The sequence below is a fragment of the Carcharhinus amblyrhynchos genome, chromosome 2, assembly GCF_965287045.1.
Source record: "Carcharhinus amblyrhynchos chromosome 2, sCarAmb.v2.hapA, whole genome shotgun sequence".
Taxonomy (NCBI): Eukaryota; Metazoa; Chordata; class Chondrichthyes; order Carcharhiniformes; family Carcharhinidae; genus Carcharhinus; species Carcharhinus amblyrhynchos.
The window spans coordinates 121,607,883-121,634,480 of record NC_137325.1 but is presented as its reverse complement, the minus strand read 5'-3'; the positions used below and the strand labels follow the sequence as shown (position 1 = coordinate 121,634,480).

Sequence of the window (26,598 nt, the reverse complement as noted above, 5' to 3'; positions counted from 1 at the left end):
TTTCTCCAAAACATAATGGAAGTTGCCTTATGGTTGGTGTGATAGCACATCTCATGGGACGACAAAGAAGATTGAATTGCTTATGTATTATGGTCTGGTTCAGTCATTATGTGAATATGTAACATTCCAAGTAGCCATGGGGTGTCCTTTGTGAAAGGGAGTTAGCTTGTTTCATTGAAGTTATATATGAAAATTGTAGTGCATTAGTCCAAATGTGTTGTGTTGTACTTAAAGCTAAGCAGTTTTTTTCTGGGAAAAAACACTTTTCACCTAAGATTTTTGTGTATTTTATATTTTTATTTTACAATTGTAAAAGTTGGTTACTCTGATTTTGGAATTAATGCTAACACTAAATGTAATCATTGTGTAATACAACACAAAAATGCAATGGTATGCGAAGACATATGTAGTCATTGAATTGTATATCACAAGAGTCCATTTGAGCCATAGAGCCTTTAGAAGATCTTTGAAAGACATTTCCCTCTTAGACGCATTCCCCTATTCTGTCTTCAGTGTTCGACAGACTTTCCATTGCAGATTAATATAGTGTGTTTTTTTTTGTTGTTGACTGAACGTTATGAAGGACAAAATTGATGTATCCCTCAGCCATTCCTGCCCTTTCTAGTTCACTATTTAAAAATGGCATTTAAATCATTCCAATTTTGCTGCATTTTTTAGCCAAACATGGGAATAATGGATTACTAGTGCAACTTTCCCCTGCCTATGGTGGTCAGATGCAACATTGTGCCTGTATCAGGTGCTACTCAGCAACATTTGGAATATTGATACCAGAAGGTATCAAGGATGAGGAGGCACGGCAGTATTGACAGTGGACCACTAATGCAGAGACCCAGGGCAAAGCCTGGGGACCTGGATTCACACTATGGCAAATTTGAATTGTTGTAAAAGCCCATCTGCTTTCTTTAGCGAAGGAAACCTGCCATCCTTAGTTGGTCTGCCCTCTGAAATGGCCCAGCAAATCAATGCTGACCCATCCAGCAACGCCCATATCCCATGAATAGCATTGGATGAAATAGTGTTGTGTTTATCTTTCACAGCTAAGTTGTGGGATGCACAACTTAGCCAATTAAGTGTTTATCACTATTGCAATTGTAAAACCGAAAGAGTGGAATCTATGTTATAATACTTTTCCATCGCACACGAGAGAAAATTTATGATCCTGACAGACAGAGAGCCCATGTATTTCTGTGTATATATGGGGGCAGGTCTGTTGAGTTTGCTCTGCCATTCAATTGGACCATGTATGACCAGCTATTTCAATGCCCTGTATCCCCTGGTTATAGTCTCACTATGGAATGGCGATGCCAGCTCTGGACTGGGGTAAGCACAGTAAAAAGTCTCACAACACCAGGTTAAAGTCCAACAGGTTTATTTGGGAGCCGAAGCCACAAGCTTTTAGAGCGTTGCCCCTTCATCAGGTGAGTGGGGGTTCTGTTCACAAACAGGGCATATAAAGACATAAGAACATAAAAAATAGGAGCAGGAGTAGGCCATCTAGCCCCTCGAGCCTGCCCCGCCATTCAATAAGATCATGGCTGATCTGTCGTGTCTCAGTTCCACCTTCCCGCCCTCTCCCCATAACCCTTAATCCCCTCGCCTATCAAAAACCTATCAACCCGCGTCTTAAATATATTTAGCGAGGCAGCCTCCACCACTTCAACGGGCAGAGAATTCCAGAGATTCACCACCCTTTGAGTGAAGAAGTTCCTCCTCAACTCCGTTCTAAACCGCACCCCCCTTTATCTTGAGGCTGTGCCCCCTAGTCCTACTGTCCTTTCTGAGCGGGAAGAGTCTCACCACCTCTATCCTATCCATCCCATTCAACATCTTAAACGTCTCAATGAGATCTCCCCTCATTCTTCTAAACTTTAACGAGTACAAGCCTAATTTTTTCAGCCTCTCCTCATAGCTCAACCCCCTCAATTCCGGTATCAGCCTAGTAAACTTCCTCTGCACTCCCTCCATGGCCAAAATATCCTTGCGTAAGTGCGGCAACCAAAACTGCACACAGTACTCCAGCTGCGGCCTCACCAGTGCCCTGTACAGTTGCAGCAAGACCTCCCCACTTTTATATTCAATCCCCCTCGCTATGAAGGCCAGCATCCCATTCGCCTTCCTGACCACCTGCTGCACCTGCAGGCTGGGTTTTTGCGACTCATGCACAAGGACCCGAGGTCCCTCTGCACCGTTGCATGCTACAGTTTTTCGCCATGTAAGTAATAGTCCTTCCTACCATTATTCCTACCAAAGTGGACAACTTCACACTTGCCAACATTAAATTCCATTTGCCAGTTCCTGGCCCATTTACCCAGCCTATCTAGATCCTTCAGCAGACTTTCCACACCCTCTGCACAATTTGCCGTTCCACCAATCTTGGTGTCATCAGCAAATTTCGACACCATACACTCGGTTCCCTCCTCCAGATCACACAAATTCAATGATTGGAGTGCGAGTCTTTACAGCTAATCAAGTCTTAAATATACAGACAGTGTGAATGGAGAGAGGGTTAAGCACAGGTTAAAGAGATGTGTATTGTCTAGAGAATACAAATCCAGTCTCTCAATCTCGCAGCAGAAGACAAACCTGTCATCCCAGCTTTGGGATTGTCAGGTGATCCTCTGTTGCACTCCCTCGTTGGCAAGTATGCCTAGATAAAGAGACCAAAACTGTACACAACACTCCAGTGCAATCTCACCAAGTCTCTATACAATTGCAGCTCGACGCCTTTACTCCTGTATTCAGAACCCCTTGAAATGAAGGCCAACATACCACTTGCCTTTCTAATTGCTTACTACATCTGCATGAAAGCTTTTAGTGATTCATTAACAAGGGCACCCAGGTCCTTTTGCACATCAGCACCTCACCATTTAAGGAATACGCTGTCTTTCTGTTTTTTCTACCAAAGGGGATAACTTTACACTTATTTGCATGATATTCCATCTGCCATGTTTCTGTCCACTCACTTTGCCTGTCCAAGTCCCCATGAAGCTTCTATGCATTCTCCTCTCAAATAATCACCTAGTTTTCTCTCATCGGTAAACTTGGAAAAGTTACATTAGGTCCCCAATCCAAATCATGCCTCTAGAGTGTGAACGGCTGTGGCCCAGCACTGATCCTTATGGTACCCCACTAACAACAGCCTGCCAATCAGAGAATGCCCCATTTATTCCTATTCTCTTTTTGTCTGTTAACTGATTCTCAATTCATACTGGTACTTTTCCCCTAGTTCGATGTGCTCTAATTTTGTTTGCTGTTTGGATTATCAAAAGCTTTCTGATGATCCAAATGCGCCATATCCACTGGTTCTCCTTTATGTATGCTACAGGTAACATCCTCAAAAAAAACTCCCAACAGTTTTATTGAACACGATTTCCCTTTTATAAGTCCACATTGACTCTCTCATTTTCCAAATGTCCAGTTATCACATCCATCATAATTGTAATATTTTCCCTACTACTAACATTAAACTAGTAGGCTTGTAGCTCTCTCTCTCTCTTTTTCTCCTCTCTCTCCCTCTCCCTTCCTAAATAGTGGGATTACATTTGCCACTTTCCAGTCTACAGGAACCATTCCAGAATATGTAGAAGTTTTAAAGATAAGCACCAATGCACATACCATCTCTTTAGCCGTCTCCTTGAACAGTCTGGAATGAAGCTCATCAAGTCTGGGCAATTTAACAACCTTCAGTCCAATTAGTTTTCTGAGCCCTACTTCTTTATTAATATAAAATTCTTTCAGTTCCTTATTTTCACAAGCCTCTTAGTTCCCTAGTATTCCTGGGAAACGTCCTGTATCTTCCTCTGTGAAGACAGGCAGAGAGTTTAGTCTCTTCACCGTTTCACAATTTTCCATTATAAATTGTCCTGATGGGACCCATATTAATCCTTGTTAATCTTTTCCCCTTTTTCACATAGCGCTAGTATGCTTTATAATCTGTCTGTGTTTCTTGCTAGCTTTTCATATTCTCATCTCATTTCATCAATTTCTTGGTCCTCTTTTGCTGGATTCTGAACTGCGCCACAGTGGTCAGCTCTGCTACCTCACAGCAGCACCAGGGACCTGGGTTCAATTCCAGCCACAGTTCATTGTGTGGAGTTTGCACGTTCTCCCCATTTCTGCATGGGTTTCGTCCGGGTGCTCCGGTTTTCTTTCCAGTCCAAAGATAAGAACATAATATAAGAACATAAGAAATAGGAGCAGGAGTAGGCCATCTAGCCCTTCGAGCCTGCCCTGCCATTCAATAAGATCATGGCTGATCTGAAGTGGATCATTCCACTTTCCTGCTTTCTCCCCATAACCCTTAATTCCTCTGTCTATCAGAAATCTATCTACCCGTGACTTAAATATTTTCAACGAGGTAGCCTCCATCACTTCAATGGGTAGAGAATTCCAGGGATTCACCACTCTTTGAGTGAAGAAGTTCCTCCTCAACTCCATTCTAAAGTGCCCCCCCGCCCCCCCCTTATTTTGAGACTGTGCCCTCTCGTTCTGTTTTCCTTTCTAAGAGGGAAGAATCTCTCTACCTCTACCCTATCTAGCCCCTTCATTATCTTATATGTCTCAATAAGATCCATGGGTTATGTGGATTGGCCATGCTCAATTGCCCCTTAGTGTCAGTGGATTAGCAAATATGTGGGATTATGAGGATACTGCCTGGGTGGATCGTGGCTCGTGCCAATTCAATGGGCCAAATGGTCTCCTTCTAGAGACCAGAACTAGAGGACACAGCCTCAAGATAAGGGGGGGTGCAGCTTAGATCAGAGTTGAGGAGGAACTTCTTCAATCAAAGGGTGGTGAATCTCTGGAATTCTCTGCCCGTTGAAATGGTGGAGGCTACCTCGCTAAATATATTTAAGTCACGGGTAGATAGGTTTTTGATAGACAAGGGAATTAAGGGTTATGGGGAGAAAGCGGGAAAGTGGAACTGATCCACTTCAGATCAGCCATGATCTTATTGAATGGCGAGGCAGGCTCGAAGGGCTAGATGGCCTACTCCTGCTCCTATTTCTTATGTTCTTATGTTCTGCACTGTAGGGATTCTATGATGATGATTCTAACACTATTTTCTGGCAACCTTCTTAGCCATTTCCTTCACCCCCTTAACTTCTTTATTCGCTGTGGTTGATTCATACTTCCTGTTGTGCTTTGCGTCTTGGAGAAATGTGTATTTGTTCTCGTCCATAAAATACTACTTTAAATATTATTGTCTGCTGTCAACTTTTTTTTTAGTTTTCCCAATCCATGAATCCAATTTAAATTAATTAAACTGATCCAACTTAAATTAACTGAAGTTACAAAACAATTGTATCATTGCACCAAGATTTATCACAAGTTTAAACAACATTCTGCTCTTTCACAAAGTTACAATTCTTGGCTTACAACTAAAGCTATTTACTAAATTTCAATTTGGGCATACTCGTTGAAGTTCATTAAGACCCATTCTGAGTGTTATTTATACATCCATCTTAATGCTGTTACTCAATGCAACCATTTGTCTTTTTTTTAAACGTGACTTGGGTAACCCTTTAAGAGCATAATTTTGTTCCCATTTTAATGACAGAGCAAGATTAATACCTCAGCATATTCTACTGGCAATAGCATACATGGTCTTTACAGATTTAGATAAAATAATTTTTCCACATCAACTATGGTGATGTAGAAATGTTTACAGTATTTTATTGGTCCAACCATGTTAATAAGGAGGGTAGCACAGTGGTTTCCACAGCTGCCTGACAGCGCCAGGGACCCACGTTTGATTCCTGGCTTGGGTCACTCTGTGTGGAGTTTGCACGTTCACCCTGTGTCTGCATGCGTTTCCTCCGGGTGCTCCGGTTTCCTACCACAAGTCCAAAAGATGTGCTGGTTAGGTGCATTGGCTGTGCTAAATTCTCCCTCAGTGTACCCGAACAATTGGCAGAGTGTGGCAGCTGGGGGATTTTCACTGTAATTTAATTGCAGTGTTAATGTAAGCCTACTTATGACATTATTAAATAAACCTTAAACTTTAAGGAGCTTCCCCTGAATAAATGAGCTTAATAGGACCAGTTTGTTTATGTAATCCGTGTATGTGTGTGCAAAATTTAAATGTGTAAACATGCATATAAAAGCACTTCAAGTGTTGGCAAGAATCCCAGAAGTATTTATTGATCTGATGGTTTAGGTACAGCATTTGCTCTATCCCAAGACCAACAAGGGATTCCCTTACTCATTGCTTCCATTTTAAGCAATATGGAGTTATTTTTAATAGATTACAAAACACCAGGCTGCATATCTCACAAGAGATGAGTGAAGTGTCAGAACAAGTAATGGCTGTAATATAATAAAATAACAGGGCAGATGACCACAAGCTTGGTCAAAGTGGGAGGTATTAAAATGAGTTTAAAAGATGAGAGAGTGGTGAAGAAAATTGGGGTCGAAATTCCAGAGCTTAGAGTCCAGGTAGCTGAAAACAGAGGCAGCCAATGGTCATGTGAATGAGGTGGGAAGTGGATATGAGGCCAGAGCTGGAGGAAAGTAGTATTTCCAAAATTCTGTAGCTGGAGGAGATTCCAGAAAACCACTTGAATGTGAGGATGAGTACAGTTAAATCGAGGAATATGTAAAGGAATGATAGACCTGGTTGAATGCGTTTGAATGAATTTAAGTTTATGGAGTTTGGAAGAGGAGAGGCTTAACAGGAGAGTATTAGAATTATCTCTCTTTTAACAATGGGAATCCAGAACCTATACATCTCTATCTCCAGTAAGAATGACCTATAGGCCCTTTGATTCTTCCTTCAATGTAGGTCCTTCCAGTTCCTGTCCACCAACACCTCACTTTCTCTATGAAGGAAAAGTATTGCTGTGGCACCCGTTCTGCAAGAAACTTTCTCTCACTTCTCTTACTGATATGTTGTTGACTGTACCAGTGCCACTTCATGCTCTATATCTGAACTGGAAAATGCTAACAATTTTGCATCAGATTGCCTAAATTATAATCATTTCTCCCATTTTCTGAGCTATAATTTAATCATTTGATTCAAATGGCCATAATCCAGGTTGATTTTAAGATGATGTTAAAATTACCTGATCATCTCTGCTTGATTTGCCTAAGCTAATGAAGCAGCCATGAAATATTCTCTTTATTCAGTCTCTCCCCTCCTTGCTTGGTGACCCTGGTTTATACAAGCATGTTTCTTCATAGACACTACATTCCGTTCTTTACACATGAACCTGGTCAGAAGATGTCAGCAAGCTAATAAAAGTAAAATACTGGAAATATGGGATAAATATAGCAGCAGCAGGTAAATCAATGAGAAGGAAGTCGGGTATGTTTTTCCCTTCTGCTGATTTCCTCATCACCTGCCAGAGGGCCAGTCTGGCAACCATGTTGTTGAGGACTGTGCCAGCCATGGATATGGAATGTACCCATCATTGCACTTGCCACCATTGTGCTTCTTCCAAATAACGTTCAACATGGAGGAGCGGTGATTCATCAGCTGAGGGCAAGGCTTCGGTCTTCAGCAGGAAGTTTACTTGTCCGTATTCAACCTGAGGCCGTGAAACTTCAGATTCACATAATTGTTAAGGTGCAGAAGGAGGCCATTTGGCCCACTGTGTCTGCACCAGCTCTTTGAATGAACATCTTGACTTAGTGCCGTTCTCCTGTCTTTCCCCTGTATTCCTGCATATTGTATTGTTTCTATTAAATAATCATCTAATTCTCCCTAATAGTGATGTTACAATTATGTCACAACCACACCGTCTTACTTGACATGGAGAAAATCCCACAATAATTTACTGAATTGATGTCTGGATTGAGGGGAATTGGCCTTTGAGGAGAGAATGGATTAACTTGGGTTATATTCCCTGGGAATGTATAAGTACAGAGAAGTGGGGAGAACTTACTGAGATAGTTGAAATAACAAAGTGAATTAACCATGGACAGAGACTGACCTTTCTGTCCAGTGGAGGCGTAATCTCATAGCTCAGTAAACTGGTTAAAAATAAATCTTTGCAAAACGTCTTCACATTGGAAATGTTAATTACACTGCCTCCAAACACCTTAGGTTAAGTCGGTTTGTGTTTAAATAAAGAATAGCCACTTCCTAGTCACGGCCAAATGGAGAAAAGCCAGAAAATTTGATTAAAAAGCCAGAAGTGTCATGGCTAACAAGATGGCAGCGCGGGTTCAGTGAACCAAATGTTCCAATCCTGTACCAAAGTTCCAGGCCATCTGGTTTTCCTTTGAAGCCTGCTGCTAGTCCCAGGCCAGAGAGGGATGATTACATTCCTGCAGTCAATCCATATTGCTTCTTTCTGCTTATTTCCTGTGGGACGCCGGATTATTTTGTTGACAAGTGAGACTCTTTCAATTTGCACCAAGTCTGTCCTTTTGGTTTGAGATTTTAAGAGGGAAATTATTTGAAGGGGTGACGTTCTTGGTCGTGAAGTATTTGGTAACAATTGCTAGTTACTGGCCTTTGTTAAGTGTCTACATTTTTACATTGTTTACATTGCTTGCCTGTTGTAAGTAACACTTCTTCTGTTACAAAATTTCACAAAATACTGTCATTAAAATAAAGCTATTTATCACATTTGGGTTCACACCTAAATTCTTGGATGATTAACTGTAAAGGATAATTGCTCATCCTACTGTGAATAGCTTCTCTTGTCAAAAAAACCTCTGTATTGATTCTAAACAATGCATTTCACAAGCAGCCTAGAACATAGAGAGCTGTACTATGGAGTATGGACAATTAAATTGGACAGGTTTATAATTCCTAATGCATGAGCTGTGTAAAACGTTAGTCTATTCATCTCCTAGCGAGGCCATAATCTCAAAAATTATTGGTACATATATCTGATTTGATTCATTGTTGTCACATGGATTAGTATACAGTGAAAGGTATTGTTTCTTGTGCGCTATATAGACAAAATATACTGCATATAGAGAAGGAAAGGAGAGCGTGCAGAATGTAATGTCACAGTCATTGCTAGGGTGTAGAGAAAGATCAACTTAATGCGAGGTTGGCCCATTCAAAAGTCTGATAGCAGCAGAGAAGAAGGTGTTCTTGAATCAATTGGTATGTGTCCTTGGACTTTTGTATCTTTATCTGGACCACAGAAGGTGGAAGAGATGTGCCCAAGATGCATGGGGCCCTTAATTATGCTGGCTGCTTTGCCGAGTCAGTGGGAAGTGTAGACAGATTTGATGGATGGAAGGCTGGTTTGCGTGATGAACTGAGCTTCTTTCATAACATTTTGTAGTTTCTTGGACTTAGACAGAGCAGGAGCTATAGCAAGCTGTGGTACAATCAGAAAGAATGCTTTCTGTGATGCATCTGTAAAAGTTGGAGCATCATAGCTGACATGCCAAATTTCCTTAGCCTCCTGTGAAAGTAGAGGCGTTGATGTGCTTTCTTAACTGTATTGTATTGTTCCTATTAAATAATCATCTAATTCTCTCTAATAGTGATGTTACGATTATGTCACAACCACACTGTCTTACTTGACATGGAGAAAATCCCACAATAATTTACTGAATTGATGTCTGGATTGAGGGGGATTGGCCTTTGAGGAGATATTGGATTAATTTGGGTTATATTCCCTGGGAATGTATAAGTACAGAGAAATGGGGAGAACTTACTGAGATGGTTGAAATAACAAAGTGAATTAACCATGGACAGAGACTGACCTTTCTGTCCAGTGGAGGCATAATCTCATAGCTCAGTAAACTGGTTAAAAATAAATCTTTGCAAAACGTCTTCACATTGGAAATGTTAATTACACTGCCTCCAAACACTTTATGAGCATGAAGGGACCAGGATAGGTGGTTGGAGATCTGGACACCTAAAAACTTGAAGCTCTTGACCATTTCGACTTTGTCCCCGTTGATGTAGATGACGCTTCGATGACTATTTCCTTAATTTTGTTGACATTGAAGGAGAGATTATTGTCGTCTCACCAGTTAACCAGATTCTCTATCTCTTTCCTGTACTGTGTCTCATCATTGTTTGAGATCCGACCCACTGTTGTCATCAGCAAACTTGAAAATCGATTTGGAAGGGAATTTGGCCATACAGTCATAGGCGTATAAGGATTATAGTAAGGGGCTGAGAACACAGCCTTCAGGGGCACTGGTGTTGAGGATAATCGTGGAGGAGGTGTTGTTGCCTATCCTTACTGATTGCAGTGTGTAGATTCAATCGCAGAGGCAGGAGCTGAACCCCAGGCCATGGAGTTTGGAGATGAGTTTCATAGGAATAATAGCATTGAAGGCTGAGCTGTAGTCGATAAATAGAAGTCTGACGTAGGTGTCTTTGTTACCTCGGTGTTCCAGGGTTGAGTGTGGAGCCAGGAAGATGGGGTCTGCTGTATACCTGTTGTGGTGATAGGCAAACTATAGTGGATCCAGGCAATCTTGGAGGCCGGAATTGATTTGTGCCATGACTAACCTTTTAAGGCACTTCATAATGATGGATGTCAGAGCCGCTGGTGACAAATGGTCTACCTGTGGATCGAAATAATAATTCATGTTCCATAAAATTAAAGTTCGTACCTCTGAAAACTCAATGGATTTTTCCTGGCTTATAAAAAAAGAAGTGCTGGGGAAATGAGGCACTTTCAACAGAAAGGCTTCTCTCAAAATAACTCCCAATTATTAAGAAATGTTTTTCATAAAAGCTGTTGCTTCAAACTACCCTGAAGGTCAACCTCAGTTTGCCCATCTCATGAAAATTCATTCCTGACTGTACAACTTAAGGTTTCTCCCAGGATGGTTTGTCTTGTACAGCTTCTGATCGGATTCTGAATGAACTTGAATAAAAATCAATGGAGTTGCTGTGGGCCACCCCTGCAATCTACATCATTGCAATCACTCAGAAAGCCAGTGCTAATTTGAGCTTCGTGCTATTCAGTAATGTTATAAAGTATCGGCAAACTTACCAGTATTGCTCACAGTGGGTTGGAGATGAATTCTTGTAACAATGGGAGTGCATTATAATATATTACTCTGCTGTTTACTCGCAGCTGTGTTTAACTTTGATGTGTTCACTTGCAGTCACAAGATGCAAATACTATGCCTTCCTCACGTGATTTAGAAATGATTGCTCAAATCAGATCAGAGGAGGCCATTTGGCCTGTCACATCAGTACTGGCCCTCTGGCAGAGCAGCTCACCCCATCCCATTCCCCCACCTTTTCAGTGTATCCTTTTGGTTTCAGATAATTATCCAGTTCTCTACTGAATCTGCCTAAACCATTCTTTCAGACAGGGTATTCCAGTTCATAATTATTCACTGCGTAAAAAGGTTTTTCTCATGTTACCTTTGTTTCTTTTGTTGATCACCTCAAATCGAGGTCCCCTTGTCTTCGATCACTCTGCCAACAGGAACATTTTCTCCCAATTTACACGGCACGGTGGCATGGTGGTTAGCACTACTGCCTCACAGACCCAGGTACCTGGATTCGATTCCTGGGTTTGGATCACTATCTGTGTGGGATTTGCATTATCTCCCTGTGTCTGTGTGGGTTTCCTCCCACAGTCCAAAGATGTGTGCAGGTTTGGTGCATTGACCATGCTAAGTTGCCCCTTAGTATCAGGGGGACTCACTAGGGTAAATGCATGGGATTATGGGGACCAGGCCTGGGTGAGATTTTGATTGGTGCAGACTCAATGGGCCGAATTGCCTCCTTCTTCACTGTAGGATTCTATGATTCTACTCTGTCTAGACTGTTTATGGTTTTAAAAAACCCCTGTCAAATCTCCGTTGATCTCTCCTTTTCAAGGAGAACACCCCCAGTTTCTTCAGTGTTTCCATCCAGCTGAAGTTCCTCATGCCTGAAGCTATTCTCAAGAAATGTTTCTGTCTTCACATTCTTAATAAAATGTGGTTCTTAGATTTGGATATAGTACTCACTTGAGTCTGAAGAAGAGCTTCATACAACTTCCTTGCTTTTGTACTCTATTTATGAAGCCTGGGATCCTGAATACTTTTTAACTGTCTTCTCAATTTGCCCTGCCACCTCTGAAGATGCCAGATTAAATGAATTGGCTGTGATTGATGTGTGGGATTCTGGGAATAGAGTTGGGGAATGTGCCTGTACAGAGTGCTGCTTTGGAGGGTCTGTGTGGACTTGATGGATCGAATGCACTCCAGGGATTCTATGGATTCAATGATTTGTATACATTTGCACCCATGTCCTTCTGCTCTTGCATCCCTTTACAATTGTATCCTTACTTTTAGATGGCTTCTCCACATTCTATATATCAAAATGAATCACTTCATACTTTTCAGCATTAAATTTCTGCCACTTGGTCCACCAGCCAGTCCAAGTGCTTTTGAAATTTATCACTCTCCTCCACACAGTCCACGATACATATATCATCTGCACATTTCAAAATTATGCCCTGTCAAAGTCATTAATAATAGATCAAGCCAACAGTGGTCCTAATACTGACATCTGGGAACCCCACTATTTGTCTTCCTTCTGCCAGAGAAATCACTCACCCATGTTCTCTGTATCCTGTCATTTAGTCAATTGAGCATCAAGTGCTGCCACTTCCTTTTATTCCGTGCCTTCAACTTGACTAACAAGCCTGTTAGGTTGCATTTTATCATATACCTTTTGGGAGTCTGTCGCTGCCACATCACCCACACATGACCCTCGTCAACCCAAAAAACTTAAGCAAATTAGCTCCATACCATTTTCCCATTCTACAATCCTGACAACAAAGAGAAACCATACATTTGCTTTTTAAAAATATACAAATAAGCTTTTAAAAAGTACAGATCCTGCAGCCTGTTTAAATATTTTCTGCTACTGCTGGATGTTTCTCTGCACACTGGAAATGCCACATCTGAAGGATGACCTCAAAACATGTGTATTCATTATGGGTATGATTACTTGGGGTAGATTTTTTTTTCCCTCAGCAACATTAATCCCTATATAATAGAATCTGGATGTGCATCTTTTTAGGCTTAAGGTTTGAACACTTTGATCAGGAATTTGCCAAAAATAGTAACATTTAGTTGGGAAATAAAATCCTTCAGCTAGAGAAGCTTTTCTAGGGCTGTTTACCAATTGTTTGGTCAGGAGGGGAATTAATTTAAACAGGCCTGATTTCTCCCCTCTCTATGCATTGGAAAACAGAGCGGTGTTTTTGATTTCTGATTGCCCCCTTTTTCAGTGGTGGTATATTTTCCCCAAACTCTTCCAAATCACTATTAATAATCCCACAGCAACAATGAGCTAAGAGAAAATAAGAAGATTGGCTTATTTTATGCCCACAAAAGGGAGGAAAGGGGTTTTGCGATATCCACCCCTTTTGAACTTATATGATAAAAGAGGGATAAGGGGAAGAAAGAGGTACAGGGCAAGACCACAATAAAAATAAGAGTTGTGGTTTACTGAGTCCAGAATCAAAAGTCCAATGGCATATTCCTTCAGAGGGTAGTAGGCTCATCCATCTTTCCTGAAGTGAGGACTTCCATAATGGGTGAAGGCTCAGAGAGATGAATTAGTCCTGAAGAACATAAGAAATAGGAGCAGGAGTAGGCCATCTAGCCCTTCGAGCCTGCCCCACCATTCAATAAGATCATGGCTGATCTGAAGTGGATCAGTTCCACTTCCCCGCTTTCTCCCCAGAATTAGTCCTGAAGGCAAAGACACAAAGATTCCTGTGCCCTAGCAGTTCACAGTGTTGATGAGGGCCAGGTAATTTTAAACCTGAACATAGGTTTTTTCTGCCCCTACCTGTGAGATGGCAAACAGAAACAAACTGTTTGCCTGGAGTCCTGCTTCTCTTCTGAGGTCAAACAGTGACTAAAGATGAAATTCAAAAGCTATGTAATTAAAGGAGTCTAGACAACGCAAGTCTCTGTCACGTGACAGGCTGATTTTGGGTTGAGATATTCAGCCAAAGAGGTCTCTTGGTTTCGTTAGAGCAGGTAACAGTGAGGCCATTAGTATGACCTTGAAGGCTAGGAAGCTGCTTTTGTCCACAGCTGAAGGGGGAAGACTTGCTCATCCATTGTGTTGGCTTGGTTGGAATGTTTACACAATGCAAGGGGTGTTACGTTTCAGGGGGTTTGAGGGATTGGCGTTTGTTGACTTTCAAACTACCCAGGAACTTCCTGAAGCCACGTGTGATCAGCTGAAACCGTTTTATCAGTCCAGCAATTGCCCATTATGAAAAACAGAAAAAAGTAAGTAGCTAGTACGGATATGTTATTTTGAAGTTTGTTTGTTAGTGTCACAAGTAAGCTCACTTTAACACCACAATCAATTACTGTGAAAATCCCCTAGTTGCCACAATCTGGCGCCTGTTCGGATACACTGAGGCAGAATTTAGTACGACCAACGCACCTACCCAGCATGTCTTTTGGACTGTGGGAAAAAACGGAGCACCCAGAGGAAATGTGCAAACTCCTCTCAGACACTGACTCAACCGGGGAAGCAAACCTAGGTCCCTGGTGCTGTGAGGCAGCAGTGCTAACCACTGTGCCCTCCTGCTGCCTATTAGTATATATATTTATCTGTGTGTGTAGGATACAATGAAAAGTGATTAGACAATTGCTCAATCCAGTTGTTTAAATGTGTCGGATTGAAAAATACATACTAACCAAAGAGGCCAAGAGAATCAATTTGAATGGGATGAAAATAGGGCAGTTTTTATAATGGATGCATGATTAGCCCTGCCAGGTTACCACTCAAACAGTGAAGCTAAAGATGAATCACATTAACACTCCAGTGATAAGTCCACATGAAATAAATGGAATTATAGAGAAACTGGAATGTGCATTAATAACTAACTAAGCTCATAAGAACATAAGAAATAGGAGCAGGAGTAGGCCATCTAACCCCTCGAGCCTGCCCCGCCATTCAGTAAGATCATGGCTGATCTGAAGTGGCTCAGTTCCACTTTCCCGCTTTCTCCCCATAACCCTTAATTCCCTTGGCTCGCCTGGCCAGTCTAGGGATAGGGAAACAGGGAAAGCATGTCTGTTTTAAGAAGAACTTAGAAGTCGTAAAAGGGGCAGACTTTGGACAAGACCTCATTTTATAAGTATTGATCTGATATGGTTGGAACCAAAGCCCTATCTGTTGACTATTAAGGCAAGCTCCTTGAAAACCTGTAAACTGAAGATTTTCATTGTTCTATTAGAGCTATCCCAACAATAATAGAAAATGAAATGGGAGTTGAAACTAATCATTAGGGAGAGGTTGGATTTTGGAGTTGCAGACAACAGTATCCGCTCACTAACCTAATGATTAAATCGTTACTTTGCTTTTCAATTTGGATAAGCCTTCATTATCGTGACCTCAGAAGAGAGCTCTGACAAAGGGTCATCCAGACTCGACACGATGGCTCTTTTCTCTCTCCATAGATGCTGACTTTTTCTAGCATTTCTGGTTTTTGTTTCAGATCCCAGCATCTGCAGTATTTTGCCTTCATCCTGTTTGCAGTATGTTGTTATTTTCTTAATTGCCACAGTCCAAATGTCAACTTTGTGTATTCAGTTACATCTCTGTGGGAATATGTTTAAGTTGGGCTGCATCCTTCAACTTCTGGGAGCAAATTTTAGAAAATTATCGTTGGAGAAAAGAGTTAAGGTGAGCGTTGGTGCTACAGAGAGTAAAATGAAAAGTAGGGCTACAGTGAATGAAATAAACAGATATCTTGCATTGGTCTTCACTATTGCGGAGAGAGGTAGCATCCCAAAAATAGCTGTAAATCAGGAAATGGAAGAGATGGAAGAATTCAGGAAAATTGCAATCACCAGGGAAGTGATGCTGAACAAATTGTTGGGTCTCCAGGCTGACAGATCCCCAGGTCTGAATGGACTTTTGTCTAAGTGGCTGCACGGTGGCACAGTGGTTAGCACTACTACCTCACAGCACCAGGGACTCAGGCTCGATTCCAGGCTTGGGTCACTGTCTGTGTGGAGTTTGCACATTCTCCCCATGTCTACATGTATTTTCTCCAGTGTTCTTGTTTTCTCCCACAGCCCGAAATGTGTGCTGATTAGGTGCATTGGTCATGCTAAATTCTCCCTAAGTCTACTGGAATGGATGCTGGGAGTGTGGCGATTAGGGGATTTTCACAGCAACTTCATTGCAGTGTTAATTTAAGCCTACTAGTGACACTAATGAATAAACTTTAAACTTTTTAAGTGGCTAGCGAGATAATTTTCCAAAATTCCCTATATTTGAGGCTTCTATTGGGTTGGAAGATAGCAAAGTAACTCCTTTATTCAAAAAAGGGAGGAAGACAAAGCAGGAAACTGTGGGCCACTTAGCCTAACATCTGTCATAGGGAAAATGTTAGAAGCTATTATTAAAGATGATATAGCAGGGCACTTGTAAAAATTACTGATAATCAGGCAATCAACGTAGTTTTGTGAAAGAGAATTCATGTTTAACTAATTTATTGGAGTCCTTTGAAGGAGTCACGTTCTGAGGATAAAGGGGAGCTGTGGATGTGCTGTACTTAGATTTCCAGAAGGCATTTGGGGAGGTGCAACATGAAAGGTTATTGTGGAAAATTAAAGATCATGATTTGGGGGTAGCATATTGGCGTGGATGGAAGATTGGTTAGCTAACAGGAAACAGCTGGCATAAGTGGGTCTTTTTTTTGGTTGGTAGGATGTGAAGAGGTGTCAATGCTGGGGCCTCAGCTTTTAACAATTTATATAAGTGACTTGGATGAAGTTGAAAAATTTGCTGTCAACACAAAGATGGGTAGGAAAGTACATTTTGAAGAGGACATATGGAGGCTACAGTGGGACATAGGCAAAAATCTGGCAAATGAAGTATAAGTTGGAAAATGTGAAATTAATTTTAGCATGAAGAATAGAAAAGAGGCTTATAACCTAAATAGTGAGAGATTGCAGAGCTCAGAGGTGTGGAGGAATCTCGGTGTCCAGGTGCATGAATGACAAAAGGCTGGTATACAGGTACAAGAAGTGATTAGGAGACCTAATAGAATGTTGTTGTTTATTGTGAGAAGAACTGATTACAAAAGTAAAATTTATTTATTTATTAGCCACAAGTAAGGCTTACATTAACACTACAATGAAGTTACTGCAACATTCCCTTAGTCACCTTAGTCCGGCACCTGTTCGGGTCCACACGTAACCGGCACGTCTTTCAGAATGTGGGAGGAAACCAGAGCACCCGGACGAAACCCATGCAGACACGGGGAGAACGTGCAAACTCCACACAGACAGTGGCCCAAGCCAGGAATTGAACCTGTGTCCCTGGCGCTGTGAAGCAGCAGCGCTAACCACTGTGCTACCATAGCGTAGGGAGCTTATACTTCACTTGTAGAGGACGTGGGTGAGACCATATTTGGAGTATTGTGTTCATTACTGGTAGCCTTATCTATTGGAAAGATAGTTAAAACCTGTTCAGTGAAGATTGAATAGATTAATACTAGGAATGGCTAAGTTGCTTTATGAGGAAAGATTGGACAGGTTAGGTTTGTATCCTCTTTGAATTTGGAGTTCAGAAGAGTAAGAGGCAACTCGGTCTAAATCTTTAATATCCTGAGGGATATTGACAGAGTGGATGTGGAGAGGATGTTTGTTCTTGTCAGGGAATCTAGAACTAGAGGTTGCTGTTTAAAAATATGGGGCAGTGATTCTCCCAAAAAAAATCTAAAAGTCAAATTTGCTTATAAACTGGAATAAATCAAGCTGGTTTTATTCAGCAAGAGTTTCAAAGTGAATCTCCCACCCTCTGTGCACTGCAGTGAGCACTAGTGTAAATCAGTCCAAAAATATGGGCATGGGGCCTATTCCCACTGGAGAGGCCGGCAGCATAGCACTGTCACTGCATGTGTGCTGATCTGTCAGCACCGAGATCAGCACATGCACAATCGCCCCGCACTACTGCCCTGCCAATCTCTGACCAGCTTGATTGCTGGCTAGCCCTGCAACCCCCCCACGTCGCTGGATGTCCTCCCATGGCCCGATTGCTGACTCCCCAAACATGTCTGGGCCAGCCTCGATCTAGCCACCAACCCACCTGGGAAATTTGACTGCCACGGGCATGCGGAGGCAGTGGTGCCTTGCGGGGAGCCTGTAAGATGGCCTTGCTTGAGTCTCCCGGCTTGTCGCAGTGCAAAAGCAGCGCAGTGGGATGAGCGAATAGTGTCATTCATTTAAGGCAGAGATGAGGAGGATTTTTTTTCTGAGAGTCATGAGTCTCTGGAAGTTTCTTCCTCAAAAGGCAGTGAAAGCATAATCTGTGACTGTTCTTAAGGCAGAGCTAGATAGATTCTTGATTAACGAGGGATTGAATGGTTATCGGGGGTCAGTAAGAATTTGAGGTTGAGGTTACATCAGATCAGCTATGATCTTATTGAATGGTGGAGCAAGCTCGAGTGGTCTACTTCACTCCTAATTTGTATGTTCATTCCTATGTGAGATGGGAGCAGGTTTCCCCTCTCTCATTCCCTTTTAGGCTGAATGATGCAGTTGTCAAGGAATAGAAAAGCAGAGAAAAGACCAAAGATAATACTGATCTATTCACTGAGCTGGCTTAATGATGAATAGTTGAGCTATATAAACCAACAGGGTTGCCTTCAGGGCACTGTAAGGGCATTGAAGAAGGCTAGGAAAGGGTTCTATTCCTGATCTACATTATGGGGAGTGTATATAAGCAAGCTTTGGGTGAAGGCAGGATTAGGCTTGGCTTGGATGCCCTCCATGATTGCATTGGCAGTGATGCAAACTATTTAGATTCACATATGAACAATGGTCATTTGTGCAATCATTGAACCATAGCTCAACAAACAATGAGATGGAGTGGGAGGAAGACAGAGCATGGAGGAAGAGGAAAAAGAAAACAGCACACATTCATTTTAATAAGCCTGTCAAGTTACATTTATTTCTGTAGGCTATTCAAGGTCTTGACATAGCTTTATTAAGTTGTGCGCTCTGCTGCTAGACCTTTGCAAAAAGATCAATGTGGTTGCCACCTGTAAAAATTCTACAGCAGAATAAAACTGCATAATAAATAAGATGTCTTCTGAAAAGTCGAGCATTTATTCAGATTTATTGTGCCCTCCAGGTTTGGAAAATACCGTAAGGAGGAAAAGGTTGGGAAGCTTGATCGTAAAGGTTCAAACAAGGGCAAGGTGGAAGAAACTCTGCCATCTGAGGACGAGCGGTCACGAATGAGACAGGAACAGGAGAGGTACAATTATTTCTTACATAAAGAGAATGTATTCTTTTTGATACTCCGTGTAGGAAATATCCTAGTCAATGCGGCATGGTGTGCCTCAAAGATATAGCAGTGAAAGGGAACAGGTCCTCTCGCTGTTCGAATTCCCCAGACATAAATATAAAGCAGTCTGTTGGATTCTGAATTATATTCGAGGCAACTATTTTTGTCTAATTGGTATGGGGAAAATGCGTGACACAAGAATGGCAAAGTTACAAAGGACTTAACATTGTTCCACAGTCAGTGTGTGCACTTATTACTTTAAGAAAATATTTCTAACATGGAACACAATAAATATTGTCAGCATTTTAACGTCGCTCCTCATTATACAATGTAGATTTTATTTACTTCAGCCTCTTAGTGAAATTCCTCCAAGCAAGGATCCAAATGAAACAAAATATTTGGTTGTGCTTTAAAATTGCTAATATAATTGACATTAATGGTTTTTACTTATATTACAATAACTAAAACAAGAAATTGGTCAAGTTATTTCCAAGTATAGTGAAATTGCAACTTGAATGGGCTTAGGAAATATTACTTTTGACTTGTAGTCACATTACGCAGTACCAGATAGTGCACAAGGAGTTGGAATAATGCTGAACATAGAAAGGATGATCTAACTGAGGTGTTTAAAATGATGAAAGGAATTGATGCAGTGGGTAGAGAGAAATTATTTTGTCTTGTGACAGAGCTCAGACAAGGGGTCGTAACCTTAAAATTAGAGCTGGGGATAATGTTGGCTGACGTTCCTATCTTCCTCTAATGTTGCGTCTTGAGTGCTTTTCTTCGACCAAAGACAGATCCACGAAAATGGCACTACATGGTTTCATCCACATTGGTTACTGAAAATTCTTTCTCAGTTCTTGAGAAGCAGCTTACACCTTTCAACATTTTTTTTGTCTTCCCACATGTTCCCCTCCCCTACCCCTACCCCTTCCACCATTATTTCAATGCGAATCCATGCTTGTGATGCTACCAGAACCTACTTCAGAAAGTAGCTTTGTTGCCTGTCTCAAGTCACTGATCATTATGAAAATTGCTAGTCTGTACAGATACTCAAGTGACAATGGGAAGGTCTTTGGCCAGATTGATGAAGCATATTTGCAGTAAGTGTGCATGAATAAAGTGGCACAAACGTAATTGCTTTGAATACTTTCAAGCAATTTAGCACAGAAACTGTTTTAAATTGTGGTTCCAATTATTCTAGTAATCTCTTAACTGTACGAAATCAAGTTGTTATTTGGAAAAGCCCATTATTGTAGCTATCATCCGATACAGTTGATGCATTGTCTGCTTCTGATGTGAAAGTTCTATAGGCCCTTTTACAAGGTACCTCTGTTTTTAAAAACAAAGTTGCTGTCTGCATCAGTCCATTGTGTCCTGGAGTGTAAAAGTCTAAACAACAGGGCGAGACAGAAACTTTTCTGTCAGAACTCTACATTCTCACAACCTCTTGACTTGCTGACCTTAATGTGTTTTTAAAAGACACATTATTCGGCAAAAATGTTCCAGTGGTATTCATCTGTAGAAAAGAAGATGGAGTAAATGTCTTAATATAACAAATGAATAATCACTGCGGCAATCTTATTTATAACTCCAGTTTAATTGGATTTTTTTCTAAATACAATATAATGACTTATTTGTTTGCCACCATTTCTGTTTTATTATTTATATTCAGGCTATCTCAGCAGAAATAGAATTGCTTAAAATTAAACCAGATGTATGATGGGTGGCAGCATTCTGCCAGCTTTGTACCACTCAACTTTGTACAACTCAGCGACATGGTGACATATTTTTTAAGATGGTGTGACATATGTTATAATTATATTTTGTAACTTGCAGACAGAGGAAGGTCCCAGAATTAATTCAGAATCCATGCCAAGTTAGCTGTAAATGGCTGGGACTCTGCAATTGGCCTTGGTCAGAAGAAGAAGAAATAACCTGGGTTCCCTTTTCTGATAATTATTGTATGACTCCCTGCTAGAAAGTGCAGGTATCAGATCAGACCAGGATTAGGCATCGCTGTAATGATTCAGTTTCATTTTATTTGTTCAAGGGATGTGAGCATCACTGCCTTGACCAGCATTTACTGCCCATCCCTAATTGTCCTTGAGATGGTGAACCACTGTAGTCCATGTGGTGTTGGTACAACCACAGTGTTGCTGGGAGAGGGAGTTCCAGAATTTTGATCTAACAACTGTGGAAAAAAATGACAAAATAGTTCCACATCAAGATGGTGCCTGGCTTGGAGGGGTATTGCAGGTGATAGTGTTCCCATGCATCTGTTGCTCTTGTACTTACAGGTGGTAGAGATCATGGGTTAGGTGCTATAAAAGGAACCTTGGTGAGCTGCTGTAGTGCATCTTGTAGATGGCATACACTGCTGCCACTCTATAATGGTGGTGGAGGGAAAGAATGTTAAAGGTGATCGATGGGTGGATTGCTTTGTCCTTGATGCTGTTGTGCTTCTTGTATGTCTTTGGAGCTACACTCATCCAGTCAAGCAGTGGGTGTTCCATCACACTCCTGACTTGTGCCTTATAAATGATGGACAGACCTTCAGGAGCCAGAGGTTGAGTTGTTCACTGCAGAATTTCTAATCTGACCTGCAGTTGTAGACACAGTGTTTATGTTCCTATCAGTTTTTGGTCAGTGGATGTTAACAGTGGGATGGTTAGATTCTCTTCAGTTGGAGATTGTCAGTGCCTAGCATTTGTGTGGTGCAAATGTTAGTAGCCACTTATCAGATTGTCCTGGACAATCCGACCAATTTGTGAAATTCTCAACTCCCTTTGTTATGGATGGACTGCCAACAGAAAGGACAATAATGCACTGCTGGCTCACTCTATGGGTGTGAGACGAATATGAAATTAATCTAATTGACATTTCATTATACTGTGGTGCTTTTTCACCCCAATAGACAGCCCTTGACCAACTTTTTGTGTGAAAAGCCAGAACATGGGACATATACTGGCTCAACACATCATTGTATGTGGGAAAGCAACCTATGACCGGTAACAGATCAGTAGCAGGTAGTCATGTTTGTTACCTACTTTTGAGGCACCCTTTCACTGCAGCTGCAGTTTTAACAATGACCATAAGAAGATAACATAGGAAATTGAGCAAGCGCAGATCGTTCGACCCATTGTGTCTACTCCACCATTTGATAAGATCATGGCTGATCTGATTGTTGCCTTAACTCAAACAATGAAGAAGTGGTGTACAGGAACGAGAGAGAATCTGGTGAACTGGTGAGACGACAATCATGTCTCCCCCAGTGTCAACAAAATGAAGGAGATAGTCATTGGCTTTGGGAAGCACAGTGGAGGACATGCCCTTGTCTACATCAATGGCAATTAAGTAGAAATGGTCGAGTGCTTTTAGGTATCCAGATCACCAACAACCTGTCCTGGTCCCTCCATGCCGACACTATAGTAAAGAAAGCCCACCAACACCTCTACTTTCTCAGAATACTAAGGAAATTTGGCATGTTCACTACGACTCACCAACTTTTACAGATGCACCATAGAAAGCATTCTTTCTGGTTGTATCACAGCTTGGTATGGTCCTACTCTGTCCAAGACCTCAAGGAACTACAAAGGGCTATGAACAAAGGCCAGTCCATTATTCAAAGCAACCTCACACCCATTGACACTGCCTCAGACAAGTGCCTCAGGCACTTCTCACTGCCTCAGACAAGCGGCCAGCATAATTAACGACCCCAGACACCCCGGACATGCTCTCTTCCACCTTCTGTCAGGAAATGGATACAAAAATCTGAGGACATGTATCAGTCGAGTCAAGAATAGCTTCTTCCCTACTGCCAACAGATTTTTGAATGGACCTCGCTTGCATCAACTTGATCTTTATTTACTTCCTAGCTATGACTGTAACACTGCATTCTGCACTCTCTCCTTTCCTTCTCTATGTATGGTATGCTTTGTCTGTATAGCGTGCAAGAAACAATACTTTTTACTGTATACTGATACATTTAACAAAAATAAATCAAATCAAAAACTTGCTTCTGAAATCACTTAAATTGGGACAAATACTCAGAGTGAGATATTGCGTTCAACCTCTGGTGTAAGTGTGTGATAGTGAATAATTTTTATTTTTAATTTCACAAAAACTTGCTGCTGGAAACATTTAAAATAGGATAAATTCTCTGGGTAAAAGAACACAAAAGAACACTTAACAAATGAAAAGCGCTTTGACTGCAGACAATAAAACATATAAATCCTGTCCATCACGTGACTCATCACTGAGATCTGCTTCACTTACAATTTTTTTAGGGAGTTTTAGTTTTTGTTGTGGGCCTTTTGTGTGTGTGTGTGTTGTCACATTTATCATTCTTCACCTATCAATAAATCAGCAAAATAATATGTGTTTTTTTTGCTATTATCTGAGAAGAATTTTGAATTCAAGTCGCACACATCAAAGAATACATGTTGTGGGCTTATGGGAAATGGTTTATGTCCCTTGGCCCGGCATTGCTGTTGAATTTTGTGCTGAATGCACATCAGTATTCTGTCAATGACTGGCCTCTGACATTAATCCATTTATCTCCTTGCAGAGGAGCGGGTTTCAAATTAGGTGATACTTTGTAGATTTCTATAAATATAGCATATAACATAGTTGCTATATAGAAAAAGTCCAATGTATCCCAGTCCTTCATTATTTCTAACCATCCTACCCTGGTATCCAGCTGTGAATTGAGCACCCTAAACCAAAAGGGCTCTCTATCACTTAATCCAGCAGATTATCCATGCAGCTATCATCCATATGGTGGAAAATGTCCTTCCAAACTTATTTCTCACTGGTTTATACTTATGACCTCTGATTCTGTTTGCATTGGGATTTACCTTACATGATCCATTTAATACTAATACACTTCAGCAAGGCCCTCCTTTAATTGTCCTTTCACCAGACTGTTGAGATTTAGCTTTTTTAAACCTTTCCTCTTAAATCATTTGGATTCATTCTTGTCGCTGCTCCCTTATTCCACTCACTCCAAAGCTTCCACTTGCTCTTGTAGCACGCATAAATTCAGAATCAAAGACCCATTGGATGTATTCTTTGGCTAAAAGAAATGCAACAAATACTGAAGGGAACGTTGAGTTATTCAGGATTTTTTGAAACTTACTGCTCAGAATTTGCACTTCAAACACTGGTTGAAGTATAATGTACGAATTAGAATTTCAATGAAGAAATTAACTCCACAAATGGACAGAGACATGAGTGCAGCTACGTTTGTAACGCACCGTTTGCGCTATATTAATTTCAGTGGGGAAACTATTTTGGATAGCTCATCTGCATATGTAAATATGATCCAATTAGCAGGCTTCTTCCTTTTCAGCATAACTAATGCACCCTGCAAGTCTCATAAAGATGGAATGTAGCTTTTGAATAATTAATTACCATGAAGTTGCAAATTATCTCTGGTTAGCATCCATGGCCAACTTAACATCGCAAATCAAATGTCTAAGTTTCAGGTAAAAGGGAGTCGCAGCTTTTGAATTAATGATGAAAATGTGATAATTTTAGCTGCCAAGACCCCTCTGAACCCTCTTTATTTGCTGTATCACAGACAAAGTAAATGGAGACATTAATCGGAATTTTTTTAAAATGATGACCTTCAGGGTATCAGTTATAACAGATGACCGAGGGCTATACTTTCTCCAATAAAAATATTACATTTGGATTGCATTTAACTTCAGATAAAAGCAGAAAATGGTATAGTGAAATCAGTTGAACACGTATAGTAGTAACATCACAAACTATGGAATGAATAAAGCAGGCTTGTCCAGCCTGTTCGTTTCACATTTCAATTTTTCTTATATCAGTGGGGCCAATGAGCAAATCCCAGAAAGATGGGGTTTGACACAATAATAAGTATGAATTTAAAGAAAGTTGGCATATGGAAAGAACTTGCTGAGCAAAAAAGAGTCTCAACCATAAATTGACAATTGAACAAGGTGAGTAATAAATAAAGCAATTGCTACAGTGTGAAAGAGTGTCCAGCACACATGCAGTTTCACGGTGTTCACTCACTCATCCTCACCCACTGAGAGAGTGCCCGTTGTCATGAGTTGGCTTACATTAACAATGCAATGAAGTTACTCTGAAAATCCCGGAGTTGCCACACTCCGGCGTCTGTTCGGGTACACTGAGGGTGAATTTAGTATGGTCAATGCACCTAACCAGCATGTCTTTCAGACTGTGGGAGGAGACCGGAGCACCTGAAGGAAACTCAGGCAGGCATGAGGAAAGTGCAGCCTCAACACAGACAGTCACCTAAGCTGAGAATCGAGTCCCTGACACTGTGAGGCATCAGAACTAACCACTGTGCCACCCTGTTGATGTGTAGAGATGTGGGTGAATGAGATCTCTGGGACTGGGAGTGAGCCAGACACATAAGCACACTCTTCCTCTCACCACCTCTCCTGTCACTGTCTTTCACACTCACCTCTGTCTCACACACACAAACATACCTAGCGTGCACATACATGCACATGTGCACACACACTCACTTGCAAGTAACATTATAAGAATAGTAAATCCCGTATGTGGATACATAGTAACAGGACATATTAGGTCAGGCAGGTATCTGGTTTGGATATTTCATGGTGTAAAAATGTCAGTAATTCATATGGATGGGTATTCAGTACATGAGTTAGCCAAGAAAAGTTGGATCATGCTGTAACAGAAAATGTTCATTGAAAATCCAACTATTGCATGGTTAAAGGACATTGGCAGGGATTTTATGGCCTTGCTCATCCCAAAGCTTTAAAATCCTGCCTAAGGTCAATGGACATTGCCATGTTCAGCCCCGTGCCCGCTCTGATTCCTGTGATGAGCAGGCTGGTAAAGTTCTTGTCATTGTGTGTAAACCACTCGTCCCTGCTCACTCACTCAGTCACTCTCTCTCACACACACAAACACTCACTCAGCAATCCTCACTCACTCAGCCACCCTTGGACATTCTCAGTCACTCAGCCTCTCTCTCTCTCTCTCTCTGTCACACACACGCGCTCAACCACGTTCACTCACTCAGCTGCCCTTGCACATTCTTAGTTGCTGAACCATCCTCACTCCCACACATACACTCACTCAGCCACCCGCACACTCACCCATTCAATCGTATGCACACTCACGCATACTCACTCAGTTCTGGGGTAGAGCTTCTGCAATAATATCAAGGCAACCTGTGTGAAATCGAGCAAAGTAGCAAAGAAGATTGGAAGATTTTAAATCTGAGTTAAATGTTAAATATTCAATTCAGCCTCAGAAATGGGTATGCCTCTTGTGTAGAAATTGAGAATTTCTGATGATTGCTGTGGTTCATTCTCTCACGAGTATAGGTATTA

At 41.2% G+C, this 26,598-nt stretch overlaps 1 protein-coding gene across 8 annotated transcripts in view; it reads left to right on the top strand.

Annotated features, from left to right (window-relative positions):
* Positions 1–26,598, top strand: part of pard3aa (par-3 family cell polarity regulator alpha, a) — an 800,310-nt gene that overhangs the window by 673,258 nt on the left and 100,454 nt on the right. For all 8 annotated transcript variants that reach the window (XM_080212204.1, XM_080212186.1, XM_080212194.1 and 5 more), the window contains one exon: positions 19,079–19,204. In XM_080212204.1, the coding sequence (XP_080068330.1) occupies positions 19,079–19,204 (126 nt within the window). The remainder of the gene's footprint in view (positions 1–19,078; positions 19,205–26,598) is intronic.